The sequence below is a fragment of the Melozone crissalis genome, unplaced genomic scaffold, assembly GCF_028551555.1.
Source record: "Melozone crissalis strain CALT ecotype California unplaced genomic scaffold, PUWL_Pcris_2 ptg000013l_1, whole genome shotgun sequence".
NCBI lineage: Eukaryota > Metazoa > Chordata > Aves > Passeriformes > Passerellidae > Melozone > Melozone crissalis.
In genome coordinates this window covers 43,347,438-43,375,059 of record NW_026535791.1, presented here as the reverse complement: position 1 = coordinate 43,375,059, position 27,622 = coordinate 43,347,438, and the positions used below count along the sequence as shown (strand labels likewise).

The window sequence follows — 27,622 nt, the reverse complement described above, 5'->3', positions numbered from 1 at the left end:
CATTGCAGGACTTAGTGAAAGGATCTCTAAATCTGATCTATTTTACTTACATGGAAAGTAATCTTTAACAAATATGGGTGTACCTGCTGCATGTGCTTGTGCATGAACACTAGGTGTCCCATAGTTTGGAAGATGCTTCAATAATACACTCCAGGCTAGAATACTTAAATGCTATTGCCTGGCATTATATCCTAGCTCACAATTCAGATCTCTCCACAGTCAGTGGAACTGTTTGTGTGGGAGATCACTACTCACTGAGATGGTATCTGAACTGTGGGAGACAGGAGTATTCTCCAGGTCCTGGCTCAACACCTTGGCTTTGTTCTGCCCCAGGCTGGGGTGGTATCGGGATGTGCACCAACTTCCCCTGGTATCCCATGGAAGTAGCTTGGGCTTTTGGGAATGGAGTGAGCTGTGTCACTGTCCCCAGCATGGGTGAACTAGGACCCTGCAGGACACAGCTACTTCACAGCTTAGTCATGGCCAAAGGGAGTAATAAATAGGAGTTGCTTCTCATTGATTTTTTCATGTATGCGTTCATGAAAAAAGAGTTGAAAAGTGAATTAAACAACTCAGCACTGTACGGGAAGTGTGTGCAGGCTGCTGCCAAATTTCCTTCCTTGCACCCAGTAAGAATGAAAGAACAAATCAAACACAATGGAAGATATTTTTAATTTCTGATATTTGAGCTGTGTCAGCTTACTTCAAGGATGAATTTAAGCAACAATGTATTTTCTAAAGCTGAACTCTCTTCTGTTATCTTGAGTTATGTTCTGCTTTTTTCTAAATGGAATACCTGAACATATTTATAACAAAACTGAGGAAGTAATGATATTATGAAATAATCTCATCTTTCAAAAATTCTTGCTCAACATCTAAGTTAAACTTTGAAGAAAAATGAATTAAACTGTTTTGCTCTTCATTTTATGCAGAGAAGACGAATGTATCACTTGCAGATTTTTTAAATCTGGAGAAAATTTGGAGAAACAGTTCTTTGTAATAAGGATGTATTTCCCCTAATACTCTTGCTTCTCAGATTGGAAGTGACACTGAAATTATAAAATTACTTGAATCCTTTCTAATCTTTTATATGTTTTTATGTCACTACAAACACTTAAGTATGGTCGGTCATTGCATGGTGACTCTCTGATGACATCTTTACTTTACCAATTTTCTGTTTTCCACTATGTTGTTATAGAACATTTGTTCAATTTTGAGAAGATAGAAAGATTGGAAGGTAGATTTTATGAAGCCCGAAGGACTTCTGAAGGATCTTCCAAGAATTACCCCTAATTTAGACTGAAGTGTAAGTGTCCCATTCTGTAATGCATTATTTCCTTTTCAGTGCCATCCTCAAAAGCAATTGTCACTTCTCACAGTCATAATGTCTTAAAAGTTGCTGCTTAAATTAGTCCCTGGCTAAAAGCAAAGTAAAAGGTAAGAATATTGATTGAAGAGACCGACTGATTTCAGTTAGATGAATTTGGAGAGTTTTTGAGAAATCCTGATAGATTGTAATGGACTGGACCAACAATGATAGGCTGGATTTGTAGGCAGGAAAATTACTACACAGAGGGGAGCCACTCACTATAACTTAACACATAAATGATAATAAATGTTGGAGCCAGCCACCCAAGGCAGGTTTGGCCTCAGTGGATCTGGGCTCAGTTCTTTATTCAATGTGGGCTGGTGTTTTGATGTTCTCAATGAGACAAAGTAAAGATTCATTCTGAATTAAGTGAAGTGTCTAAGAAAAGTTTTCTCTGCAAAACATTAGGACAACTGCTCAAGGATGGCCCCAGAGGAGCTGCCCTGCCTGCCCTGGATGCCCATGCTTCTGCCAGAAGTCTACACAAAGCTGCTGAAAAGCTGCAGCATGGCAGCATCAGGAGGGATTCTCCCTATCCTGCCCATGAGCCAGGGAGCAGAGAGCCCTGTGCTGAAGGACAGAACTGAGAGCACACAGAAATTGTTGGGACCTCTGAGGTTCAACTTCATACCTAAAGGCTCCAGCAGGAGCAACAGAGACCTTCAGTCAGAATAAAGGGGCTCAAGCCTCTTAGAAATCTCTAATAAGCATTCAGCTGGAGGATATGGATTTCAGGTCCTTCCTTGTCACAGAGTAGCCCCAGTTCCTTTCTGTGTTTCTCATGGTATATAAGGTAGCACTGCAGTGCCAGGAGAACCACCAGTAGGGCTCTCCTTCAACACTGAATCTCAGAAAATTCAGGTGCCCAAACTATTTGGTGCTTGAGACGGGGCCCTCAGTTCTAGGAAGTACGGAATGTGATCCATAAGTCCCATTCCCTTCTTTGGCATTTCCTCCCTTATTTATGCTAGCTAGCTTCCAGCACAGCTACTTTCAGAGACTCATTCTTCCCCACTGCACAGGACATACCACACAGGTATCCCTCAGCCTGAAAAGATACTCACCTTCTGTGAAAGTGCAATGAAAGGTAAGTTAAAATGTGGATGTATTTTGTTGTGCTGGAGAATATTACTGAGAACCTAAACATTTTACTATCATTACATGGCATGATAAAATGTTTTTTTGTTAAAGCCTGTGCTGGATAATCAAGACCCTTGCCTGAATATACAATTTGAAAGGCTCAGCAAAGGCAGGGACTGTGTTTAAAAGTAAAATAAAAGGATATGAGTATGAAGAGGAGGAGCAAAAATGAACGAGGCATGAGGTGTAATGAAGAGTGGTGCTAAAGTATCCCTTTGGCATTAACACACCGAGGACAACAGAAAGAAACCCCCAACCATCACCTTTTTTCTTACAGCCTGGGGAGGAGTCAATAATCAATGACTCACATTGCTCCGATCGAGTCTTGGGCATTTATAAGACTCTGCAAGGAAAGAGGGGACACTGTGAGGGTCTTTCTCGAGGTCTGAGTGACTCGATGGTCACATGAAGTTCCTGTCGCGACGCAGGGCTAGCCGAGCGCTCTGCCGCCGGCTGGAGGCAGCGCGGAGCAGGCACCGTTCCGATCCCTGGCGCTTCCCGCCGCCGCCGCCAGAGGATCCCGCCGCCGCACCAGGCCGCGCTGAGGGCGGGATGGCGCTGCCGGCCGAGGAAGAGGCGGAGCGGCGCCCGACGGAGCCGCCGCGGCGGGGAGGCCAGCCCGGCTCCCTCCCATCCCGCCCGGGGTTCCCGCGGAGCAGGGCCGCCGAGAGCGGGGATGCGGGGCTGGACCTGCTCTGCCATTTCTCATCGTAAATCGCCGCCGGCGTGTTTCTCCCCGAGTCTCTCTGCCACCTGCTATCCGGCTCACTCGTGCCGCCCGCCCGGGATGTGGCCGGGGCACGGCGGCCCCAGCGAGCTCCCCCGGCCCGGCCGCCGCAGCCTTCCCCGATGGCCCCAGCTGTTCGCGCTGCTGGACTCCCCGCCACGGCTACCGAGGCCGGGCTAAGCTTTTATTTATTCAAATTGAGTGTGCGTGTGCATACACACATTCTTTTATATGGCCAGCGCAGGGGAAAACCCTCCTTGCATGTGGGGCGCTTCCCGTCCTTGCTTTCCAAACGCGCGGGCGCTGCGAGCCGGGACGTGAGGACCGCGACCTGGGAGCCCTAAACGATGTTCGCATAAGCAGCAGCTTTCAGGAACCCTTCAGGTGCCTGCGGAGCGGCGCCGTGCCGCGGTGCCAGAGCCCGTGCCGCGGTGCCAGAGCCCGTGCCGCCGGGACCGTCTCGGGTCGCTGGGAGGCGGCGGCTCCCCGGTTCGCCCCGTCCCGCCTCCCACCCGCCCCGCAGCGCCGCTGCTCCCGCAAACTTCACGGCAGCGGATCGGCGTGCTGCCTGACCGTCAGCATAGCTGTTCTGCTGAAACCCAGGCAAGCCCCGAGCATTCCCCCTCCGTTCCCTCCCTCATTTTCTCAGGGCAGCAGGCGGCCTGGCTTCCACCCGCATTTCTCTGCTGGTGACCGAAAAGAGCACAAGCCTTGTAAGAAATGATTATTAGCAATTCACGGTAACTGCAATTAGACAAAGTAAACACGAAAGAACTGCTGTGTAATCTAGTAAAGAGGCGTTTAGGTTGGAAATAAAAAAAAAAACAAAAAAAAACAAAAAAAACCCCAACAAAACCTGAAAGGTTGAAAGAAAACCCCCAAAGTGAAATACTGAGAGTTAATTGCCTGACTCACGACAGATTTTCCTTAAGCTGTGTCGTTCCTACAAAAATTAACTTCGGGAACAGAACTCCCTATAGCCAGCTCTTCTAGGCGTCATGTAGGAGTTATTCTAAAAGCAAGATTGCATCTTCCAGCAGATTTTGGTTTTAATTAAACAATTAAAAACGACTCCCCCAGGACATGGAAGTTATGTGTAAGGGAGAAGGAAACAGAGATTTACACTCCCGAGACTTCTGATCACAGGAAAGTAGTGACTCGCTGTACCTCTGGCAGTTTTTTGTTTTCAAATTAGCATTACGTAAGTGAAATTTTGTGACTCCCCATTCTGAAAACAAAGGGGAATATTCCAATTACCCTGATGCCTGGTGCAAAGCTCCATACACCTGAAGAGAACTGAAGTCGCTAAAAATCACTGTACTGTTCCCAGTGGAGTAAAAAGACAAAAGTTCTCCAAACCCTATTTTTGCCCTAAATACACACTTGACTGTTGTCTCATTTACGAGTTCTCACAGCAGAAAAATCTGATTTACTGCGAAGTTCACAAGGTACACATAAGTCCATGTAACCTGGTTTACAGAATCGTGTAGACCTTTTCTCTGTGTGTACATTTTTCTGGCATACCTTGTGCATATATACATGTGTATCCATGCATTCGTACAGTGCATGCAAACTTCTACATGCATCCACCTAGACACATACTGCTTGGCGTTTGTCTATCTGTCCGTGCAAGCAGCCGCACCGATTACACGGATCTGCGCCCGTGTGTACATCGGGATGCCCTCGCTCCGATCACCCCGAGACCAGCACCCGACCCCTCTCCCTCCTTGCGACGAGAGCACCCCCAGCCCCGGGCGGTGGGGGAGCTTTCGGCAAGTAATTGTGGGGTTTGGGCGTGAGGAGATCCCGCAAAACATCACGGGGATCCTTCCACCGGCCACCCTGTCCGGGGCATCGGGCCGCTGATGTCGGGGAGAACTCCCGGCTGCCGAGTGACTGCGGCTGCCGGCTTTGCTGCTCCCCCTCTCTGGTGTGCGTGTGTCTGCGCCCGATGGGGCGGGGGCAGGGTTCACTTCCCGGCTCCTCCACTTGCCGGCGAGGCGGGAACCTGTTGGGCAGGGAGGGGGGACGAGGTGCTCTCCGATGCGGGGCGGTCCCCGGCAGCGCTCCGGTGCCGCGCTGCGGGGCTGGCTGAGGGCAGGCGCTCCGGGGGGGGCAAGGTGCGCCCCTTCCCCCCGCCCCGGCCCGCCCCCCTCCCGGCCCGGCCCGGCCCTGCCCGCCCCGCGGCTCCCGCGGCCCGGCGGGGCCCGGGCTGCTCGGCGCTGTGCACCGCGCGGGGGGCACGGCCAGCGCCAGCCCGGGCAGCGGGAGAGGCCGCGCCGCTGCTCCCGGCTGCTGGCTGCCGGCTAAGGGGACGCGCCGCAGCTCCGCGCCCGCTGAACACCTGTCAGCCCGCGGAGCCTGATTTATACCTGGCCTCTCCGCTGGGATTTCCCCCTCGTTCCACTTCTTCGGCTTTTTTTTTTTTTCTTTTCCCTCTCGCCTCCCCCCTCCCTTCTCGGAGCGTTGTGGAAGAGAGTGTTTTCTTCAGGGTCTTAAGCTGAGAATACAGAGGAGGAGAGGCTCAGACCTTTACCTCACTGCCTCATTTTCCCTTCCATGTGAACATTCTGCAACGTTTCCTTCATCCTGCCGCACCTCTCACCTGGCCAGCGCTGTCCGGACCATGTCCGCTAAGCTCCTGCCGGTTTTCTTCCTCCTCTCAGTGTTCCACGCTTGGTAAGTCTGCGCTCCCCTCGCCTCCCCTCCAGCCCCTCTCCTCTCTGCACCGGGGCTGGAGGGCTGAAGTCCCCTTTGCCGGAGTTTGCACAATATTCAGCACCCAGGAAGAACAGTGGGCTCTCCCCACCTTCTTCCGCGCCGTGCCGGGGCTCTGTTCCCCAACACGGCTTACCCGGCTCCCATCCCGGGACCCGCCCGGCTCCGGGTGCGCCCGGGGCGGTGGCACCGCCGCTGTCCCTTCCCGGCCCCGCGTGAAGCCGGAGGTCGCCCGCGGGGGCCCTGTCCTGAGCCGGCCCGGCAGAAAGTTTCCCCCTCGGGCGGCTGCCGGCACCCGGTGGGACAGCGGCTGGAGCTGCCCGGGCTCCCCCCGCGGCCCCGGCTTCCCTGCACGCCACCCCGGGGGATCCGCGGGCGGGGTCGGCGTGAGGGACGAGCCGCGGGGTGCGTGATCCCCTGGTCCCCGCCTCAGGGCCGGGAAGGGGGTCCGGAATCCTCTCCTAGAGGCCAGAGGGGCACAGTCGGCAGCGTCAGCCCTGACCTTTTGGATTTCGGTCTTTTTGGTTGTCCGAGGCTGTGTACACCCTCACGGAATACCCAGTCAAAGGGGTCAGCTCCGCTCCCCCTGAAGGAACCAGCACAAACCGGGCTACAGGCATGCTCAAAGGCCTTCCCCTGTTCTCCTTGGCAGCCTGCCCCACACCTGAATGGTGTCTATCTCCTAAATCCCCGCAGGAACTAGAGGATGCTTCATGCCAGCCTCCACAGCGAGTGTGGGACACACCTATTGCAGGAAAGAAACCCTTTCCTGACAGCCTCTCAGAGTTTTCTAGACTTCCTCCCCTGCAGTTTATGCAGTCTCTTCTCTCTATCCTTACAGAATCAGAACTGACGAAGAGTTGGGGAAAGGCATGTAGCCTTTCTTCCTTCCTAGTTTGAGACTGGCTTGTCATCACCCTGTAGTTATTTCTCTGTATCACAGGAATATGAGAGGAATTGCCAGTAACCTGTAGGGTTACGAAAGGAAAATGCAACCTCAAGTGCCTTGAAGGAGCACTATTGCCTTAACTATGTAGAGACAAGCCATGGAAGGGAAGTAATAACTTCTTAAGGAAGAAAACAAAAAAGCTTGAAAAATATGTGTCTAGTGTATTAGTCTGATCCACTGTGAAACCTCTTCCACCACCAATCTTAATTTAGAAGATAGGTAGGGATTTAAATGGTTTGGAGGTACTTTCTAGGAAAGAAGCTGCTAGAGTGAGGGGACTGAAAGGTCTGACAGTGCTTTGTTAGACTCTTGTTAGTGACTTGTTTTAAAGCAGCATCTCCCTGAAATAGGAATCATGATACTGCTTGAACTCACTTCTCATTTCCAGATGCAGTCTGAATACCTGTGGTAAAGTTGTGGCGGCTGCAGCAGAAGAAGACAAATGATTTGTCCTTCTTTGCTATCAGCAATTCAGCACCACTGCAGAGCTTCAGCTCAGAAATATCAACCATGTATGTTTGGAGATGATACCTCCTTTGAGAATGGTTCTGTAACAGCAGTATTAAGACACAGGGCTTATCGTGAATCTGATGGAAAAAAAAAATTTTCCCAAAATCCTCTTGACTTTTTCAATGCTCATTGGGTGAATTAGAAAAAGGAAAAAAAAAGTCCAGTTTTTAAAAAATACAGCCCAATAACAGAAAAGTAGTGGTTGTCTATTCAAAATTTTGTCCTAAGTTTTCTCTGCTTTTACAGCTTAGTTATATGAGCTCTCTTCAGAAAATCTCTAGGGTCTAGGTTTAAAAATTATTTTTATATAGAAATTGTGCCTACAGCAATTGCAAATTGTGAGGTCATGTTAAGTGATTCGTGGTTAATCTTTAGGGGCATATTGGCTGGAAAGCAGTTTCAGTTTAAAGTTTCATTATGTTCTCAAATTGTGGTCTTCGAGCAATGTGAGGGCCGATGATGCTCTGTGATTAAATTTTTATATTTGTATTAGATTTTTTATGTTCACCTAGAAAAATATCACGTCTTCAGGACATCTGAGGTATTTTAAAATACACTGGTGTCATTATGGAGAAAAGGAGAAGGAGAGAAAGAAAGTTGCACAGATATGTGTAGCACGTCCCATGAATAAACAAGGCTTGTTCCTCTCATTCTCCACTGCTTTGCACCTCACATAAGCATTGACATTTATGTAAAAAAGTTGCAAAATGACATCATATCCCCTGGGCAATTGAAGGTTGAAATAACACATGATTCCTTACATAGGCTCCACCACTGAGGTTATCTTTTCTTCTAGAAACTTCATCTCAGTCTGTCATAGATTGTCTCCAGAGAGAGGCATCAAACAGATTTGGTTTCTAAGATACCAAAAGATACATCTGATGAGGATATCATCTTCAAATCAACATTTTAAAGTCCGTGCACAAAAAGCTGCACAAATGAAATTAGTCTTGTGTGAAAATAGGTCTTGTTGTGATTTCTGGCCAAACTGTAGTTTCATGACATTTGTATTAATCTAGCCTTAAAGTAAACATAATTCATCTATAAATTAATAAAGTTGCAACTCTTGGTGTAGTACTGTTTTTAAAAAAATTTACTAAAGCTGCAGGGAAATTCAGATTAATTTATTCAATGTGTTTGTATGCTTGTGATAATCCATCTCAAATTCAAGGAATGAGCTCTTAATTCTTAGCCTTGTAATACATTAAACTCTGAAATTCATGCACTGAGAATATAATAATTTATTAATAGGATAAAATGATCAGGAAGCATTAACAGATCTGAATTTTTAATACTCTTATTAGGCTTTGTGCAAGAGATGAATCAGTTGTCTTGATGTATTAATAAAGTAATACTGCAGATGTTCGCTCTTTGTAAAAGTATATTGTAAACTAGTCAGAATAGATTCATTAAAATACAGGATATAAAATACTGCTCTGATAGCTGTATTATCTTCTAGAGTATAACTTTTTGAAGACATTTCCAGAAGACAATTTCTAAACAATTGTCAATCATGACCCATCCACAGATACTCAACAATTGTTAATGGGAAAATCCTGTTGCACCTGTTGCATCCTGCTGCATCCTGTTGCATCCTATTTTAGTAATGTAAAATAATACCTGTTTGTTTCATTTGTTTTGCAGTTCTAGAAAGGTTGAAGATGATGAATATGAAGATGGAACAACTAACCAAAACTGGGTTTTAGCTCCAAAAACACAAGATACAGATGTGACTCTCATACTAAACAAGCTGTTGAGAGAGTATGACAAAAAGCTGCGGCCAGATATTGGAAGTAAGTACTTCTTTCTGCACAAGTGAGGATGAGCTTCTCTGGAGCAGAGTAGATATGTTACTATATTCTGGAAGTGTGCACAAATATCTGGGGAAGTGTAGATTAATTTTTTTTGGCTGAAGTTGATTTCCAAGTACTTTAAAAATGCTAATTCTCACAAGGAAGTCTGGTGGTAGCTTGGGGTCCTAAAATTTTGTTGGTTTGTATAGAGTTTCTGTAAGGATATGGAAGGGCTAGTCCTTAAGTATTCAGCAGGTCTTTGGCAGAGGAACACACCTCTTTTGTCATCCAGTCCATGCTGAAAATCTCACACTCTGAGAAGCAAAAACCTCAGCATATTAAAACAGAAAGTAGGACACAGCAAGAGAAGAATGTGCACCTGTTCTCTTCAAAATATGATCCTGAAAGTTGTGCTCCTTAATGCAGAGAATAAGGCACTGGGATTTGCCTGTGTATAGGGCAACTCCAGAGATGATCTTCCACAAACCAGCAGACATCTCCAAAAGAAATCTTACAGAGTCAGAGTGTATCATGATCAGCACTACTACATATAACATTTAAATAAGAGCCTGTAGGTATCTGCATATTAGCATCTTGGGCTATTATATTGTTTTAACTTGTATAATGAGGTTTCAAACCAATTGTGGTATTTTGTTTGGGTTTTTTTTTTGTTTGTTTCTGTTTGTTTTTTTGTGGGTTTTTTTTTTTTTTTTTTTTTTTTTTTGTTTTCTTTTGTTTTGTTTTTAGTGCTCCACCTATTGGAGTTATGCCCTTTTTTCTCAGTTTGCACCCCTACAGCATATTGGCTATAGCACAACTGCTGCTCAGTTTGTTCATAGCAAGTTTGTATGACAGCAATCAGAGAGAATTTGTCATTTATATTTACTGTACCTTGCATGTGTCGCAGGTACAGTACAAACGGAGACTAAGGAATACTCAAAATAATCACATAATATAATATATAATATATAATATATTTTATATATTTTGCTTTCCCTAGATATTTGCAGGGATTAGAGGAGTATTCCTACCACTGATTATAAGGGAAATTATTGTTTGTTAATGGCATATGTATTGATATGCTTTCTAGGTGATCCCTTTGGATCGGTTTAGAGGGAAGTAAGAGCCATCTATATGTATTCATCATTGCAATTATGAGTGTTTCATAGCTACACAATAATGCAACAGTTAATGCAGAAAAACAAAGACTATCCTGTGCTATTAAAAAGAGGGTCTGTTTAGTTCTTTTTTATAGCTATTACTTTGATTTTCCATAGTATTTACAAAGATAATATTTGATAGATGCGTCTGTTTTTATCCCAAAGTGACATTTATCTCTCTCTACTTTGTTTGTCATGCTGGATTTAGCTATCTTTAATATCTGATGGAGAAATGCTTTAACACACTTTCCCACCCATATCAACATCTGGAAGACAGTCTCAGACAAATTTTTTTATTTATTTTGTACACTGTGTCCTCAGATCACTGACTTAAGGCAGAGTGAATTACGTTATGCTTATGTGGGGCAAAGTAATCACTCAAAGTCCCCATATCAGTTGCCATAAAATTAGCAGAGGTCAGACATATCTTACAGTGCTGGGAAGTCATTGTTACAAAAATAATTCCTTTTGTGTCTCCACAACATTTCGTTTTAGAGAAAGGAGTCAAATCACACAGCTGTTCATATATCAAACAGATTTTATAGTTCTCAACTACATCTGTTTCTATCAAGCATCTTGGTCCTAGGCCGTTTTTTGTCTTTGATAGCAATCTGGCTATTTCAGAACCTGTGCTGAGTGTTGTTCAAATGCTACAGAAGTCAGTTCATCTGTGCTTCCTCCCCTGGTCCCTCTTTGCACCTCTCCTACCTTTGATGCAGATAAATAACATTGCCCTTTTGAAGTTGTGGAGCTGTCGCATTTGGCAAGGAGAACACAAGGGGAATGCTAGAGAATCAGGCATTACAGATAACTTCCCTGAATTGCTGACTGGTGCCTTGCACTCAAGCACATCTTCCTTTCCATCTGGGAGCAGGTCATCCTCCTAACAAGGTGGTTGACATGTCCTGGCAACAGAATTGTCTTGCTGCCCTGAAGATCTCAGTATTAATACAAATACTTTAAAGCATAATACATACCAGCTAGAGCACCAGGGAGCAGTTCAGCCAATACTGAGGGTTAAATCCAGGACTCATATACAGTCCCTACTCACTAGGGCCTTTACATTAGCATGGTACTGCTGGGAATTAAGTTGTCTGACCCACATGACAGGGACACTCACCATTTCATGTCACACTGCTCTTCATTCAGTTTTTCAATCATTTATTGCAAATCCACTATTTCTAACAGTGTGTAGCTTTAGCTGTCGTCCTGAGGAAATGATCTTTGTTCTGAATGCAGTCAGAAAGGCCCAGGAAATACTTTGCACTTTCTAAGGTTAGGATTGCCAGTTTCAGATCATTTGGGAAGACACTTCTGCAGCCAAAAAAGGAGGAGAGCAGAAGACTGTGGTGAATAAAATATATCAAAGTGCATGCTGGCACAGGCAGTGACTTCTCCGTGGTTTTCATTCTTTCAGGGCAACTGATATTTTGGCTAGCTCAAAATAGAGTCCTACCTGGTACAGGCATATTCTGAGTGTCCTTTTGCTGTACTGTGGGCACTGGCATTGTCAGCAATCTCATCTCCTCCAGGCCAGCAGTACAGCCATCAGTGAGGGCACTGTGAACACCTAGCTACCCTCTTTCCTCCTGTCACCCAAGCACATCTGAACCACTGTAAAGAGTGTGTAGGTCTCTGCTTGCATTCAAGACTAGGAATTTTTTTTCCTTTTTCCCTTCATCCTGGCCTGTGCTTGGCCTCAGCTTCTACATAAGTGGCTGTTGCTCAGATCATAGGCACAATCTACACTCAGAACTTCAGGCATCACCTGCAAGGTTCCAAGCCAGGATTTTTAATGAGTGGATTGAACAAACTAAATATTAGGCAAAACAGCTAACCTGTGAAGGCTGTTAGCAAAGTGATACCTTTACAGGACCTGTCTCGCTCAAAGGAGATTTCCTTTGATCTTTGGAAACAAAGCAGTGTTCTACCAGCAGGGGAATGCCTGACTGCATCCCCTGTGGCCACACATTTGGCAGATTTCTTGTCTCCATGAACATCATGGCTTTTTAGGGTTTTTATTTTACTGGTGGTATCTGGAAAGTTTCTATTATACCACAAAAAATATATGCCTTTTTGAACTGGAAAAAAAAAAAAAAAGAAAGAAAGCACTTTATACTGAAGAGCTAACAACAGTGTACTGATTAGATCAAAAAGAAAAGTGTTTTATGATGTAAAGCATCTATTCACCTGTTTTTTTACCAGCTACAATTATAGATCTGAGCTACTCAGGTCTTTTGCATGGTATGAAAGGCACCAATGCTAAAAAAAAACTAAACCAATTCCGAACTGTGAAGGTCTTAACATCTCTCCCATAGGCTGGTATTCTGTGTTTTGTTTCAAAGTGCGTTGAAGAAAAGACCTCTTTAATGGATATGCGTCATTTTCTACGTGCAGGTGCAGTAAGACTTGCTACCCTGCAAGTGTGCTTTCTTCCTCCCATGTCACATTGGTACAAATCCTGAAATTTAGTAGGACCAGGTTCTGGCCCTGAAATTTTACCTTCTTTTTATTAATAAAATGAAACAGAAATATTAGGCAAACCAACAGGCCACAGAACGGAATGATGATAATTAGAGCTGAAAATATTTAAGTTTAATTTAGATTCTTGATAATTTAGATAATCTAGATAATTCTTGATAATCTAGATAATTTAGATAATCTAGATAATTCTTGATAATCTAGATAATTTAGAAATAAACCAGATTTCTGTAATTGATCTTTTTTTTTCTTTGATTGACAGGTCTAAAATTTAAATTACAATAAAAACCCCATCACACAAACAGACAAAAATAAACAAAAGAAACCCAACAATGAAGCAAAACACAGTTTCCTTCAAAGTCATTTTACTTAATGAAATCTTTCCCTCTCACCTTCCTTCGTGGACAGCTTAGACCACAACAAAGTTATGGAAAAGAACAGCTGTCTTCAGAACCCTAAATGGTTTCAAGCTTAACTTCATATGGAATATAATTTGCCTTAAACAGAAAATTTTTAACTAAGTGGAAAGTTTTCCAGTCACATTTCCTGAGTGAGTTTATGTGTGGAAACTAATATGTAATCTTTTTCTTTAATTGTGAAAGTTACCAGTCAAAAAGTTAGTATATGTGAGTTTTCTGAAATGTGCCATTAGTAGTGGGAAGGAAAAAGTCTCACCCTAGATTAGGCTTTGAACGGCAGAGTAGTAAGGCAGTTTGTATTTCATGTTTACATCTTCTCTTTCTCTGATGTATCCTTACATTAGGGAAGTCTCTGAATTGCATATGTTGAAGAAAGCTTCACCAGTCTGTGTTCTGAGACATTTTCAACAAACACCAATTTTGAATTTTGCTTAGCTTTTAAACCAACCTTCCTTCCTTCCTTCCTTCCTTCCTTCCTTCCTTCCTTCCTTCCTTCCTTCCTTCCTCCCTCACCCCCCCCCCCTTGGATCCTCTAAAATTATTTCATCTTTGCAGCCTCTGGCAGTCATCTGTATTTATTTTTTATTTATAAGCCCAAATAATTTCACTTTGGAATATGAAGTGAATATGACTCTACCAGTTCTAGCTGTCTTGAGAGTCATGCTGGTTTTCTTTACTCCTCCAGTATCTTTACAACCATTAGCCGTATTTCTGAAGATGAGAGCAGTCTCAGATACTGCTGTGCAGCTCTCACTACCCCGAGTAGGTTTGTACAAGCAGAGCTGGTACAAATAGATGGGCTCATTTGAATCAGCAAACTCAGAAGACTAAGCTCTGTCTGATGTGCTTTACTGTGCTGTTTGGGAGCATTAACAGCAGTCCTCTGTTAAAGCAGTTAAAAGTTTTCTTTGCAACTAATTTAACCAGTTTCTCAGTGTGTGCAAGGAGAAAATCTGTTGGTTGAGAGTAAACAACTCTGTTGGTTTTTAAAGAACAAGTCCTTTTCCAGCCACAATCTTATTGAAAATCTTGAGTTCTGAAGCAGTATCACAATCTTCCTCCTGTCTGACCTGCTCTCCTACCATGTCACACAGAAATGAGCCCTGAAGTGCACCACAGGCGATTACCACAGAGGCTGTCAGGTTATTTTTGCTAGCTGCTGATTGCCACACCTGATGCTCTTTAAATTAGCTCCAGCTAGGTTTCCCCATATGTAGTGACAGAGGGCTGCATATTGCCTGACAGATCAAAGTATTTTCCAGATCATAGTGCAGAGAAAGCTGTGAAGTGTCATGCAAGGTCAAATTACTGCTTTCTGCTATAAGTCCTTTTTGGTGCTAGCCTACAAGAGAGTGTCAGGCATCTTATAACCTGACATAGTGAGAGAGACATTCATTGCTTCAGGACTGATCAGAGAGAGTTGTACCTGGAAAGCCAGCTTGTGTGTAAAGGTAGAGCACATGGAGTAAATTCTGTTTGTATTATGGCAGCACTCAGGAGGGGAAAGCCATAGTCCTGGATCCAACTTCTGTAGTACTGGGCACTGCAGAAGATTGTAAAGTTTAGTCTAATTTATATTTATATGGAAGAATAAAGTTGAGTAACCTCATGTTGAGGACACAGAGTGCTGTGGCTAAGAACTAGTAGGAAACAGGGCTGAATATAGTGAGAGCTCAATGAAAAAAATCATAACAAAAAATCAGAAAAGCATTGATTGTTCTTACTGATACTTCTCTTTTTGTTCTTTTTTGGTGAGGTAGAAGTGGATTGTCTTCCTTTCAGAGACTTTTGTTCTGATTTAGCCGTCTAACTAGAAATCCTCAGAAAGAAGAATGTTCCTGAGGAAAGGATTGCTGTTCAATGAAGATGAGAGCAATCTCTGTTCTAAGTGGGATGATAGAAGGGATTTCTTCTGATTCTGCAGGAGTTCTAATTCTCTACCATTTTCAGGAACTGATGCTTTCTTTTACAGTGTTGGCCATGAACATTTCTAGAATATTAATTGCAAGGTTAGCAAATTAGGGGTAAACTACTCTATAAAACACTCCAAAATACCCATTTCAGGTTTTTGTGATGCATGTTTGAGTTTTGAAAGATTACATAAACAAAATAGTCTTACTTTGATGCTGGTCCAGTGCATTAAATACAGGCTCTTTCAAAATCCTGCATGGGAGCAACTCTGATTAGGACTGGATATTGACAGTGAGCTTTCTTCATGCCTGAATTCTGCTTTTCTGGTTGCTTAATCATGGACTGAGTACGGGAAATTTTTTTACCTTGGCTTTCTGACCTGCTTTGGTTTGCTGCTTTTCAACTTTCAACCCTCAGGGGAAACATCCTACTTTTTATTCATCCTTTTCTCAGGTAAAATTTTAATGTGCCATACTGAAAGTGTAAGTAAAGAAATTTTAGTCCAGTGCTTTGAGCCTGAAGCCCTAGAAGTCAATGTTTCTGCCTAAAACTCTCCAAAGAACCCCAGTTTAATTTTTTTTTTTAGATCACCTGATTTAAATCAAATGCTGGAAAGTAACACTTTAATTGTAAGCTTACTGTACTTCACTATATAGAAATATTTTAGTATTCAAACACTGTTTTTCTGAATTTACCTAATAATTTACTGCCAATAATTTATCCCTGCTAATGCAGTTTTTTGCCTCCTTTATCTCGTTTCTAAGAAGCCTCTTGTATCTTTGAAATGCTTATGTCCTGTGTGTAATCTCTGAGCTTGAAAAAAAGTACTGCTTTTGTGTTTTACCCAATTACTGAACAGCAAGCTCCCTTAAAATACAGCCTTATCTTTGTGAATGTGAATAATTAATTTACACAGATAACTTCTATTTAGTGTTTTATTTCCTGACAGAGACTATTTGCTGAAATGGGTTGATGCATACAGAGATGGAACTTTCTTCTTGAATAGCATTGTAGGTAGGAGAGTTTGGTTGACAGTTAATGTTTGCCTAACTCTTAGTCTTAACTGTCACACACAAAACTCAATGTAGAAGATGCTAGTTCTTATTCTCTCTTCTATAGCTTCACTATCAGGTTTTTTAATTTGAGGGGATCATGGGAGTATAGCATGCAAACTTTCTGGATGCCATGGGTTGAAAGTTAGGTAAGAGTCAGGGAAAGTTTTTACATGAGAAAATTCTTTTCTCCTTATCCCTTCCCTCTCTGATTGCCCAGACTATGCTGTCATTAAAGAGGTTTCTAAGAAAGTATTAGTAAAATGCAAGGATGTTCAGTGTTAGTGGCACAAACTAATTGTTCTGTCGTCTTTAAACAGGTACATATTATGTTCTGCACATACTATTTTAAATATTGTTGCTCATTTTTACATCTGTATAGTTTTCTCATGGCTGCTATTGTTCATCCAGACCCTGGTTGCTACCTTGCTAGACTTTGCAGGAACAAATTCTGTTATTGCTCAGTCTTATTATATCACACCAGAATTCTCCTCTCTGATGAATATAAGTAAAACAAAAATTAAAACTGTAGGGATTGATTGAAAAACAAGCCTAACCATTAAGATCTACAGTTTTCATTCCACAACATAATACTTGAAAAATTACAGCTTGTGCATTAGAGAATGGTAAATGAAGGATGAAAGTGCTGAAGGTTGATTGATAGTTATGGTGGGAAATGAAGAATAAAAGTGATTTGTAGTTAATTGAGGGAGTCCGTTTATGTGCACACTGTCATTCACACTCCTGGACAAAATGACAACCAAACCTAGCATGTAAAAAAATGCTGTTTTCAGAGGACTGTGTTCTCATCCTGGTATTGCTTTAATCCAAACTTTCTTTCTTCTTTTGATTTTCGTTTGCAGTTCTGTTTTGGTAGTTTGAACCTAAACCACATGGGTGTCATTTCTGTCAGTTTCTGTGTCTGTAGCAAGTTGAGGACTTTGACAGCTGTTTTCAGGCCCATTCTCTTCAATGCAGGAAGAATGAGGGTTTTTAATTTTCCTCACTGATAGACTTGTAGCATTGTAGAAGAGAATCACTGAATAATTTAGGTAGGAAAAGATTCCTATTTGAGTCCAGCCCTTAACCTAACACTGCCAAATCCATAGCTAGACCATGTCCTTAAGTGCCACATCCACTCATCTTTTAGATACCTCGAGAGATGGTGGCTTAACACTTCCTATTATGAGTTTTTTCTTCAAATGTGGTGATTTGTTGTAAAACGGAGATGTTAGCCAACAGTATTTGGTCTTGAGAAGTGATTTGTTGGCAAAGCAGTTTGTTTCATAGGAACAGCTAGACAAATAGATGTTGCCTATAAGGTAGTGTAGGAAAATTGGAATAGTCATCATCACCAATGCAAAGTAAAAATTAACACTATAATCACTACTATTACAGTTACCAATAACTGTGTAATGATTTATTACAGCTTTGTCCTAATTTAAAAATAGCAATTTATGTGGTAATGAGAGAATGTAAAATATCATTATAGAGCAATATAAAAAATTATCTCATTACTGCAGAGCCAATCTTGTTATTCATTTGTGTTCAGAAGTCTTGTGAAATTTGGGCAGAACTCAAGTGGCCCTGTAGTTCTTGAACAGAGATCATACTGTGATTTTTATGTAGTTATGTGCCTTCTAAAAATCTGGTTCTTGTTGCTTTGCTTCTATAAATGTGTATTGGTCTACATTTTTTATCACTGATGTGTTGTGTAAAACTAGAATAAACCTGGGTTTTGGTTGAACAATGTAAGAAAGGTTAACTCTCAACAAAAAATAATTTTATTTTAAAATTTATGACAACTCAGTAAGACATACTCAGTTTAATTGAGCTTGTAAAAATATTTCTCAGTATTAAAATTTTAAAAATATTTCTAAATATTTATGATTTATGCAGGAACATTAGTGCTATTTGGACAGACTTCAAATGTGGAGGAAGCTTTCTGTAGGAAGAAAAGTAGTTTCATTCATGAAATTAGCATCAGTTCTGAATAGTGGAGATCTATCAAAAGATCTCTTTTTTAAAAGAACAGGATAATTCAGAGTAGTAAATAAGCATAATAAAATGACAGGACCTTTTTGCAGCTTTTTTCCCCCTACATGACATGAAATTGTAAAACATTCCCTCTTTTTATTTACTCAAGAGTCTTTTAAATTTCTCTTGATTTATCTGTTGAGGTTTTTTTTTATACACATGATCAACTCATATGTGTCCAACAGTAATGTCTTCATGGATTTTAATGAGATTCAAGTTCAGGTTCTGGTTTTTTTCACCAGTGTAAATCCACAGTGCAGGACTAGAAGAATCCTATGGTTGTCCTAGATGTGTTTTGAACTGTCAGATTTTTTTAAAGTTTGTAGGCACTACTTGTTGGTAGTGTCTGCAATGTGATAGTTACAAAGCTGACTGGAATATAAACACTGTCTGTCTCAAAGCCAGGACATGTGGATCAGATGACCTTAGTTGTGTTTAAAAACATTTTGATTGGCTTGATAAATCCCCATCTCAATTAAAACCAGCATGCTTGAAGATTGAATTACTGTGATAAGCAGCTAGTTACCTTAGGTAGCCCTGAGTAGCAGTGTGACACTGCAGTTACTCAGATGTGCTTACACTGTCTTTTAGGGAAAGTTACTGCCATATATTAAATAGTATTTCAGAGAACTTTGAGAAGGCTGGTACATTTGTTGACAACCTTTAATTGCTCTCTTGCGTGTTGTATACACATGGCTCTGCCAGTATTTTTTCTAAGTTTCTGACAGCTCTTCAGGACTATCTTGGGTTTAGGCTGATAACAAAACAGTACCGTAGCTGAGTATCCATATTTAATCTTATTGTCAGCACTTAGTGAGGTATTAACACTTTAATTGTTCTGTCAGCAACACTGTGAGCACTCTTCTAGTGCAAGGAAAAAAGCTCCATCTGCAGCTCAGCAATTCCATGTGTGGCTTGAATTCCTTCATGAACTGAGCATTCACAAATGAATGCAATACACAGAAAAACTGAGCAGGCATTGAAATTGCAGAATCACAGAGTGGTTGGAAGGGAGCACAGTGATCATCTGGTCCAGCCTTCTTGATAGTGTAGCTATTTCATTTCATATTTCCATGAAACTGAGTTCTATTTTTAAGAGCACTGTAGAGTGAGTTCTTTCTAATAAGACATGGTAACATTAAGACTAAGTTATTTCCTTTTTCATAATACATTTTGGAGGAAATAATCTTAAAACCTTGCTACATTTTGGTTGGTATTTGAATTAAAAATTTACCATGATGAATCTGAAATATATACCTGATAATCCTTTGTTTGTTTGTATGTGTTATATACGTGAAAGACCACAGGCAACAAGAACTATGTTCCTCTGTCTTTTCTTTTAAGACCTGAACAAACATTTATCATACAATCAAATTACTATTGTATTTTTTACCTCTGTCAAGAAAAATTTAAAAAAACAATTCAAATAAACTTTCAATTAAAAAAAATTGAACAGGTATTATAGCTTACTTGTATTTTTTTATTGTTTATTTTCAATTTGAATTTCACTGGAAATGTCTGATTAAAAAAAATGATCCTTGTTTAGTGTTCTGTTTCAAGGTTAGACCTTTACTGTAAGATCAAATTCTCTTTAGCATTAATACACAGTGCTTAATATTTTTCTTTTGCAGTGTAAGAGAATTTTGTCTGGAACATGCAGGAAAAATTATCACCTCATATTCTATTTATATACTTAACTGCAGTGATTAAACAGATTAAAAAACCAGATTTCTAGCACTGTGTTCTGGTCCTGAATTTTGTTCCTGATCCTGCCAAGATTCAGTTGCATGCCAGTTTGTATCCTTAATCTAGTGCCATTAATGTTCACCAGAACTCCTTAGCCTTGAGCTTCCAGGTAGACACGTGCATAAACCCTGTAAGGCTTAGAGCTCTTTATTCCATGAGTGCTGTTCTGGTGGAAGAGCTAGCTGTAGTTTCTTGCTATTACCAATTCCTGTGTAATGACATTTATTACTGCATTTTGAGGCAACTCATTACCAGAAGCTGCTAGGCTCCTCTTTAGCTATTTAGTTATTAGCTGGGTACAATTAGAATTGCTTTAATCAGCTGAGCTTGTTCAGCTGAATTCACATTTTCTTTTGCTGAAGGGGAGATCTGAGTTCATCAGCCAGTACTTCAGACACTTTGAAACCATGACCTTAAATAATCCTGGATGTTCTGACCATACACAGTCGAAAAGTATGTGTTACTTAATTGTAATTGTAAAAATGAATTCGAGAGACTGGTTATCATCTTTAACCACTATTTGTACCCACTTTAATGTCTGGTTTTGCAACAGGGGATATAGCCTTCCTAATGATATGTACATACAAAGTCTTACAGGACAGGCCAGCATGCAAGTTCTTTTTTTCATAACCATCTAAATTTTCAAGTACTTTAAAACTACTTGACACCTCTTTGATAGTCTGAAATTTGGAGGATGCAGGCAAAAAATATTCATCTTTACATGTGAAGATCCCTGTCTATCTATCAGATGGCTTTAGACCAATTGAGTGATTGTTACCAGAGATAAGCTGCTATCAGAACCTTGGTGTTTTGCTGTTCCTCACTTCTCTGCTCAGTAGCTTCCCAGAGGAAAGCTTCCTGAGTTTTGCATGGCTGATATGCCTGCATTTCCTCATTGTAGGAGGCCTGGGGGTTAGTGAAAAAAGTCCAAGTTCAACATAGTTCCCAAACTTTAGTGGTTTGAATACTCTCTGGAGATTTTTGAAAACAGTGTAGAGGAGAAGGTGTTTCTGTGGGAAAGAAAGATGTCCAACAGAAGCTGCCGGCTTACTAGGGGCAAGTTTGCATCAATTCTCACTATGTAGGTTAAAACAGCATTTATTCTTTAGACTTAGTTTTGAGTCACCTAACTCTGGAGAAAGTAAACCACTAATTTAGATTTCAATTTAGAGCTTAATGTATTCTTCCAGCCCGTGGGGCTAGAATAATAGCAGTATAAGTAAAAAAACTAATGTGTTCTTTTGGTGTAAGAGTGGCATCATTTTAGAGTTAGATTATGTTACCAATAAGAGGTCAGTAATGTCCAGCAGCTACACTGACACCAGATATGCTGAAAGAAAGAGAAATCCTAGTGGCCTCAGCCAAAGAAAGGAATACAGAGCTTGTCTTGGCTTATGAAGTCCTTGAAGTCTGAAAACATGGAAGATCTGATGGGAAATGTGCATTGGCTAAACCAAATCAAATTCAAAACCCTCTGAATGAAAGAGTGCAAAGGCTCTGGAGGGAATGAATCTGAATAGAAAGAGGAGTTGCTTAGGTTTAGCTAATCAGATTGCATTGAGATTTTACTCTAAGTTAGGGTGATTTCAGGGCTAATGAGATGCAGTAATCTGGAAGGATTTTTTTGATCTGGAACAAACAGGCTAAAGGACCTGAATGTTGAGGCAAAGGTAAAAAGTAATACACTACATTATTTCTACTTTCATGTCAGGCATCTTAGGTTTGGGCTTTACTTTGAGCTACCAGGCCTAGCACTGAAAGTTTCTTCAACAAATAGCTGCTGACAAATTGGAATCATGATGATGAAGTGGTACAGGTTTTAATTTCTGGCAATTATTTTTGTTGGGTAGGAGGAATAGAACGATGTTTTTCTTAAAAATACATTATCCATATTTCTCAGTAGTTGTACCTGAAAAAAAGAACTTGTGGTTATGGGGGGGAAAAGTATTTAAAGTGATTATTTATGTTGTCTGCAAAATAATACTAATTTTTTTTTCTCCACAGTAAAACCGACAGTTATTGATGTTGACATTTATGTTAACAGCATTGGTCCTGTATCATCAATAAATATGGTAAGTGACTTACTTACAAAGATTTTTGTCTGGATTGCTGATCTTGGCATCAATACTAACTTTTGAAAAAGACACTAAATACCACAGTGATAAGTTGTTTTGATTCTGATTTACTCCTGTTTTCAGCTGTAATTCTGGTTTTTATGTCTCATCAAGAGAACAAATGTGTAAGCAATATTATGCTCTGTGTTGTCTATTGAAAAATGCTGGTAAATTTTCAGTGATAAAATAGCCATCTTAGGAAAAAAAAAGTTTGAAGTGAAGTCATTTTCAAGAAAGCTCTTGAGATGTTGTTTCAAGATGCAATCAAATATACAGCTTAATAATGTGGAGTTAATGAAAGTCATCATATAATAACAGCATATTTATTTGGAATTCATCATCTCTTCAGTGGTTGCTTTTCTTTCACTGAGTTACCAACAGTCTTGAATGTAAGAGTATAACTTTGAAGAAGTTATTCATGGATGTACTGTATGTGTAAAGGCAGGAGAAACTGAGACTGTGATTGTGTGGCAATAATAAACCTATGGTTGGTCCCTTGTTACAGTCTGAACTCTAGGTCTTTCCTCAGTGCTGCAGCAACATAATCAGGTTTAGAAAGCAGGCTGAATGTTTATGTAGATATGGGGTTATGGGTAGTTGTGGCTGCTTGTGCAACTTTTGAGTTTGGATTCATCATATTATTCCCCTTCTTAAATTAGGTTGATTTTTTTTAAATACAACTTGGAAATGGAGGGCCTGTTAATATCTTACTGTACTTTGAGATTTTAAAATAACCTCTTCAAAGCAATGTCTCTTTTCACAGTGGCATTCAAAGGCTGCCATGTACAGTGTTCCTATGAGAATGTAATGAATGCATTGCATGTATATTTTGTATTTTTGGAAGAAAAGCTCCTGAATTTAAAAGGTGTCTGTTCAGCCTTATTCTTTGGTTTTGCCTATAAATATGAAAGTAGGCAAATCATTGCAGCATATCAAATACAAGGTGGTCAGAGACTCCTATGCACCCTTGTAGTTGAAAATCTGACAAGTAAACACAGAAACAAATTATGTGCTGTGGACATCTTGGTGTCGTATTCACCAACTGTGAAATGTGTTGATTGATATTTCATGTGAAGTACTGAATGTCAAGTAATGGGAGTAGCTGCTCCATTCTTGAACTAATAAATAGCTAATTACCTTGTCCTTCCCTGATGGCCTGCTGTGGATGCCAGTCTGGTCAGGCAGAGAGAAACAGCAAACCTTTCTTACAATGGCTTCTGGGAATTTTAGGGAGTTGTAGGAATGTGATAACTTGCTAGTGTAAACAATCTGCAGGTGGTGTTTTCCACTTTGTTTTCCTGTTCTTCTCAAGGATGGTGTGTGAGAAAGATGTTTTTTATTAACTAGCCAATCGAGTGGGAGTGTATCGTATCGGTCTATATAAAACAATAATCAATAATCTTTTGTAATAAAGCTTCTTTCTCTGCCCTTGCAGTTGGGTCTCTCGTCTGTTCTTGTGCCATTCTTGGCTCAAGGGTGACAGCATACCATAATGATTCACTGGAGAACAATTTATTGGAGGGTCCTCTGGCTTGCATTTACTCTAGGAATGGGCACTCTGTTCCAAAGCAATGGGGGCAATGTGTTTTTGCTCTTTGCCTCTCTGAATTAGTTTGTAAGTAGAATTTTGGGGTGCTGGAAGTTTTTGTGGAATAATAAGAAAGCATTTCATCAAAAGTACTTCAAGTAGGAGGAAAAAATTAGTAATATAAGAAATCAGTGGGTTTTGGAAGATTATTGTGGCATAGACTTACTTATGTATTAACTTCTAGTTCAACATACCTTTTGAGTTCAAGATACCCAAAACGGATAAATGCACCAAAATATCCGTTTTAAAAACGCATATTGTATCTCTTTTATAGTAAATGGTCTTGTTAGGATGGTTAATGAGTGTATGACATTGAGATATTTCTTGCTTACAGCTGAAGAAAAAATATGTGTAAGGGCAGAATGATAAGTACAATAATGAAATTTAGGTATCTGAGGTTTAAGGACTCAAGACTGCATAAAGTTATATTTAAACTTGTGAATAGAAATGGACATTATTTCAGGTGTGCTTGTGGACAGTACATCCCACTGAAACTGAATCTGAACTACCTTAGAATTTTTGAATTTCTTTTCTGTTCTCAAACTTAATTACCAATATAAGAAATTAACATTAGGTACTCAAATGTTTCAAAATTTTGTCCAAAAGGTCAATTTCTGCTCCGTTACTTTGGAGTTTGTTTAAACATATATAAGAGAGCAGTAATGATCTTGCAGTCTCAAATTTACAGTGAAGATGGCAAGTCCTCACAAAATTGCAAGCCACTGTGCTGTATGATGGCTTGTCTCTGAAATGGCAGAACTGATTGAGAAGCTTCTTCTCCCCCAATTTGTGTTATTTCAACTGTTTTGCTACAGTGTTCAGGAGCCATTATTTGGAAGAAAAAAAAATTGAACACTTTTTGCAATTAAAAATAATCATTTATTTACTTTTAAGTAAGCAGTTTCTCATGTAGACTGTGAACTGCTGAAGCATGGGTACACTAAGAGTTGAACAGAAATAGAAGCTAGAAATTACCCGTGTCAGAGGAAGAGGAAGAAAGGAAGAACAGATATCTTCAGTCTGGTACCTGTCATATAACTGAAATTTCAAAGGGAGAGGAATGTGCATGAAAATCTCATTTCAGGAGAAAAAAAAAGGAGATTCTTGGTAGAGCCCACCTATGCTCTTTTTCTCACCAGGACAAGAACTTTTAACTTTCTTCCCCTAAATTATTATTAAAAGTTGAGCTGTTCTGTCCAGGCAACTCGGTAAGATTTATCAAAAAGAGTGATGATTACTTTGATTTCCATCTCTTCTATTTCGAGGGTGAGATCATCAACACGTACAAGGCGGACTTTCCTGCTGTGTACTTCCAGACTTAGACCTTAGCTCAATTACTTTTTTCTTAGTCTGCAGTGCTTCTGAGGGAAAATCATGTGGAGCTTCTCTAGAAATCAAACTCTGCATGTATATTTTCTGATCAGTTTTCATCAGTGATTTTCATCTAGTGGGTGAAACCTAGGAAATAATTTCCTTTAAGGTATTTTTTCAATGGGTGTTCAGCTGAACATTCAAGCCGATTTTGTAGAGCAAAGCTTTTCAGGTGTCACTAACTGTTGCAATTATGCTTAGACTTGAGCATGAATATTAATATCTAATGGATTCTTTAACAGTCAGGAAAAAGACAGTTGCTATCAGACACCTACTTGTAGCAAAGTTAGTCTCAGATGAACTGCATGTGAATACAAGGAAGAATGAAGCTTTTTAGAGTGAGGCTGTAACTGCCACAAGGGGAAGAAATGTTAGGGACGTCATCAAAAAGGCTTCAAGCCAAAGGAGAGGTCCTGTTCTGTGGCAAAGACACCAAAATCCACAGGGATATACGGCTAACTCTGCATTCCAGACTTTCTGCAGAGAGTTTCTGCCACTTCCCCTAAAAGTCTTATCAGTGTCTCATTTTCTGGGTACTTTCAATATGTCTATTTAAACCTCAAAATTTCCAGAAAGACTAGAACAGTAATGTGGTTGGTCTTCTATTAGAGACTCACCATTATAATATCTTTATGAGGACAATAGAAACTTGTTCTCTTAATAGACAGGAGTGACTCTTCCTTTGTCTGTGACATGGAAGATTTCTTTGGGTCATGGTTTAAAAAACCTGATATAAAGAAATAGGTATTGTGTAATAACAGACAATGAAAAACAGACTGAATAATGAACTTAGTGATACTAGGAAGTGGTTGTTAGTGGCAATAGCTTTAAAGAAGTAATTTCAGCATTTTGAGTTATGACATGATGGTATGAAATGGTAGATACTATTGATAGTATAAGTATTTTGAATTTAAAATTCCAAGATGCATGAATGCCCATTCAAAAATTTCAGGCTGTCTTTTTAATAAATGAAAGCCATCTCATATATAAATATCTTGCCTGTCCTTTATCAAGAACATAATAGGACTTAGACTCATTTAAAGGATATAAAATCTGGTTTATTCAAAAGTAAATGACAAATGCATTCTATGAGTCAAATTATATGTTCTTGAGTGCACATTATATCTCTTTGTCTTGGTTTTCATCATCTAATAAAGTAAGTTAAAGAAATCTGCAATTTGCCTTTTCAAGGTGCAATGTCATTAGAGACATTAGGCTGTAGGATGCAAGATTTTAATTCAATCTTTTCTTATTGAAAATATTTTTTATATCTGTAATTATAATGACTGCTCTTCCATATTAGAAAATATTAAGGGTCTTCTAAATGAGTTCTCTTAATTAATTTTAAATTTTAGAATTCATTTGCAATATTTTTCCTCATGCTTTATATTGTAAACCAGACGTGTGAATTTCATATCACTCAGTTTTTAGATATTTGACTTTTAAATTCTTTTTTCTTTAGTATATTCCATTGAAAATGGTGTCCAGGAGGCATATGATTTTGCATTAAAACCCATAATCCATTTTTCATCAACCCTCTGGTTCTTGTCAATATCTGTAAAGGTTTATAGATTGCCTTGTAAACCATAGCTTAACGTGACTTACTGTAGCCTGGTTTTCTACAGATAAGCAATACTGGCTTGTCTATAAAAGAACAGAAAAGGGAAAGAGACCAATAATCAAATTGGGAACCAGACATAAATAGTGGGGGAAAAATCCCCTAGAAGTAGTTTCGTGAAACAGAAAGGTAAACACTCTGTGATTAAATAGGCTATTAAACTTCAGTGGCATCAAAGTCTGTGTATTTATGCATTCACACATACAGGGTTAACTGAGTAGCTACAAGAATCTGAGATTGCAGCACAAATTGCTAGTGAAGGAAGAATTTTATGCCTGTGTGGTTTTTGCAACTGGAGTCTCATTTTAACACAGCTGTACAGAAAGAATGTTGAAGAGAGTGTGAGAAGCAACTTTATAAACTGTACTTACCTGTCCATAAAAATAGTAATTGGTTACCTGCTGGTCATCTCTTTATTCTCAAGTATTCTTAAATGGCAATTCAGAGTGTTTCTTTTATGTACTTCATCACTTCATTGTACTGTGTCCACTCTCTAGACTATGCCATATATCTTTATGGGTGCTGTATTTTCCATTTGTTCAGTTAAGTGTTCTAAAATAAAAGCAGTTTTTACTCTCTTTTACCCTTTAATGCATTGGTAGACTTCTTTGAACTTCAATTTCAAAGTCCCCACATGCTCGTTTTGCTTCTCCACTGGACACTATTGGTATCTTAAAGAATAAAAAAAATCTTAAAGAAAAAAAGATATTAAATATCTGGAGACTTGTCTAAAGTACTACTCAAAGCTTGTGATTAGGCTTGAAATTCTTGCATACTTTCAGTCTTTATGTCCATTTGTTTGATATATCTATTTGTCTTTATGTCTGTTTGTTAAAATGATTGTTAGAACAGCTGCAATTATAGAAACATAGCCTGCTGAATCTTTCCATCATATTGCAGAGCTACTTTATAGCCAGAT

The 27,622-nt window shown here is 40.1% G+C and overlaps 1 protein-coding gene across 1 annotated transcript in view; it reads left to right on the top strand.

Moving 5' to 3' along the window:
- The first annotated feature begins 5,691 nt into the window (after window positions 1-5,691).
- Window positions 5,692-27,622, top strand: part of GABRG3 (gamma-aminobutyric acid type A receptor subunit gamma3) — a 291,318-nt gene continuing 269,387 nt past the window's right edge. The window contains exons 1-3 of the mRNA XM_054271617.1: window positions 5,692-5,915; window positions 9,058-9,206; window positions 22,017-22,084. Of these exons, the coding sequence (XP_054127592.1) occupies window positions 5,863-5,915; window positions 9,058-9,206; window positions 22,017-22,084 (270 nt within the window). The 5' untranslated portion in view covers window positions 5,692-5,862. The remainder of the gene's footprint in view (window positions 5,916-9,057; window positions 9,207-22,016; window positions 22,085-27,622) is intronic.